Source organism: Verticillium dahliae, genomic scaffold (genome assembly GCF_000150675.1).
Source record: "Verticillium dahliae VdLs.17 supercont1.12 genomic scaffold, whole genome shotgun sequence".
Taxonomy (NCBI): domain Eukaryota; kingdom Fungi; phylum Ascomycota; class Sordariomycetes; order Glomerellales; family Plectosphaerellaceae; genus Verticillium; species Verticillium dahliae.
Genome location: NW_009276943.1, coordinates 565,285 through 567,611, shown reverse-complemented (window position 1 = coordinate 567,611; position 2,327 = coordinate 565,285). Strand labels below are relative to the sequence as shown.

Here is a 2,327-nt window from a genome sequence, read left to right as displayed (position 1 = left end):
TCTGGCATCCTTGCAGCGTCTACGTATGCCCGAGCTGTGCATCACTCTGGTCGAGTCCAAATACCACAAAGTGCGCTGGACCGCCAGCCTAGCAAGTTTACTTTGCAACATAAAGAGAGCGCAATAACAAGGGCCAAACCCAGGCTGCGACGCAGGGAGAACACAACACTTCAGGCCAGAGTATAACTTTAAAACCCCCCTCAAGAAAAACCCCCAGCGTTGTCAGCCAGTGCACGTGTGGTCTCGCATCTCCTCGGAGCGCTTTTAGGAGGGGGAGGATCGGCTAACTTGACTAGACACCGACGGACCGCACCAACACGTTTTGGAAGGTCTGATCGGGTTGATCTACCTAAGTGTCATAAAACTTTTTTTGCACGCTTGTCACTTGTCCCGCGGCCAGCCAAAGTTACAGTGTTGCTTGCGGGAAACGCACATCCTGCCTCACCAAGCCATCTTCAGAGGCGGCTGGCGGGGGCTGTTGGTGGCTGCGTCCAGCTGACAAGCCCGACCGCCCTGGGTTGCCTTCGCATGTTTTAGCGTCACCCAGGGGCCTGCCAGGGTGCTGGGGGATCTCGCACTTTTGGCGGCCTTCCAGAAAATTTCTAGCTTCGCTGCAAGGGTGACCCCCCGGCCTCAGCGGTTCCGGCTCTTGTGAATATTCTCCGTCTCGTCAGGTTCTCTTGACAATGTCCTGCGTTGGCTTGTGTGCCTGATGTGACCGCGTAACATGTCGGAAACTTTCAGCCGTGCATTATCGGCTTTTCGCGGGGAAGATGCGTGCCGGGCTTGCCTGGTAAGGCGTTTTTCAAGGCGTCTAGAACATTGTTCCTCAGAGGCTTGACTCGTGCTTTACATGTTCAGACGGATCATCCCGGCGACGTCGTGAAAAGGATTGGAGGTCATCGTCAATGCCGTGGGGCGGCACGAGACGCTAAGGCTTGTAACAGAGCCGGCGTCCGAGAAAAAGTCGAATAGGCTGATATTTGGTTGAATGCCTGGGGGTTTCGACTGGGGTAGTTCCGGGAATCACAAATTCTGCGGGGAGAAACTCTGGGGAGATGGTTGAGGAGTCTCACGGTAACAATGCCACCAACATGAGTAACATGGCTCGGGCTTTCGAGATGAGCGTGTGATGGTGTCATTGCACTTCGCTTGCCATCCCCAGAGGTAATGATGGACAAGGCTCAGGGGCCTGCAAATCCGATCATGAGTGGTCCAGATGCACGGAACTAAATCACGAGGAGGGAGAAACGTTGTTTATACTTCATATCAAAGTAAAGGATCGAGCTTTGTGACGATTGTCGATTTCTGGTAGAAGGCAGATGATGAATCCTGATGCATGGCAGCTTACCTGTCAAACCTGTCCAACAGCCCACTGGCGGTGACAGGTCACGAGAGGAGAGAGTCCGTGCCACTATACAGTGCTGACGAACATTCACGGTGATGCGCACTGACCACCCTGGAGCTTGGGCCTTACCTCGAACAGAAGGTAAATAAACCCCTCCAATGATATTAGACAATCCCAGACTTAGCCAGTCGCGTTCCTGATCAACCACCACACATCCCAACCTGACATCATCAGACCCCCCAACTTCATTCCACTCTGGCCTGTTCTCACGACCTTCGGACCTCCCATCGCATACTCCCACGATACCGAACCCAAGCCCAGAAACCATCGCCATGTCGCCGCCTCGCCGCCGCTCGGCCCGGTTGGCCAGCGCGTCAACCCCAAAGGTCTGTTTGGGCAGTTGCGAAAACCTCGTCCCCCTCCCCCCCCCAGCCCTTCACCGCCTCAGCTGACCATGAGCAACTCTACAGCCCAAGAAGGTATCTCAACTATCGTCGCTTACCGAGCGCGATGAGACGCCGGAAGAGGTGGAATCGACGAGCCTCGATGGCGTCGTCGCCTCGCCGCATCCTCAACCTGCCACACCTGCCTCGTCCGCTCTGAAGCCTCCCATGTCCGAAATGCACCCAAGCAAGGTTCACCCCACAGCCACTGGCTCTTCTGAGACCTGGCTTGGATTCAGGGACATCAAATCTGCCAATGTCGCCCGCGGCAAGTCTGCAATGAACCCGCAGGCCACGCCGTCGAGGCTCAGCGGAGTCCCCTCCTCCTCATTTACGTTCAACTTGACTAGCCCAGCCGGCGAAACCGGCCTCAGCACTGATGCTCAGCGCATGATGGCCGACCTGCGTGAAGAGGCAGCCAAGATCAAGGCTGACCTCGTTGCGAAGCGGGAGCTGGAGAAGCTAGACGAACAAGTCAATGGGCGCAAGATTGCCAGCCGCCAAAGGCAAGTCTGGGCGCTTCAGCGCTGCTCACA

General features: G+C 56.0%; 1 protein-coding gene across 1 annotated transcript in view; it reads left to right on the top strand.

Moving 5' to 3' along the window:
• Nucleotides 1–1,680: 1,680 nt before the first annotated feature.
• The window catches only part of VDAG_06459 (uncharacterized protein), a gene marked incomplete at both ends in the record, with an annotated part of 2,372 nt that continues 1,725 nt past the window's right edge, over nucleotides 1,681–2,327 (top strand). The window contains 2 exons of the mRNA XM_009658837.1: nucleotides 1,681–1,734; nucleotides 1,819–2,301. Of these exons, the coding sequence (XP_009657132.1) occupies nucleotides 1,681–1,734; nucleotides 1,819–2,301 (537 nt within the window). The remainder of the gene's footprint in view (nucleotides 1,735–1,818; nucleotides 2,302–2,327) is intronic.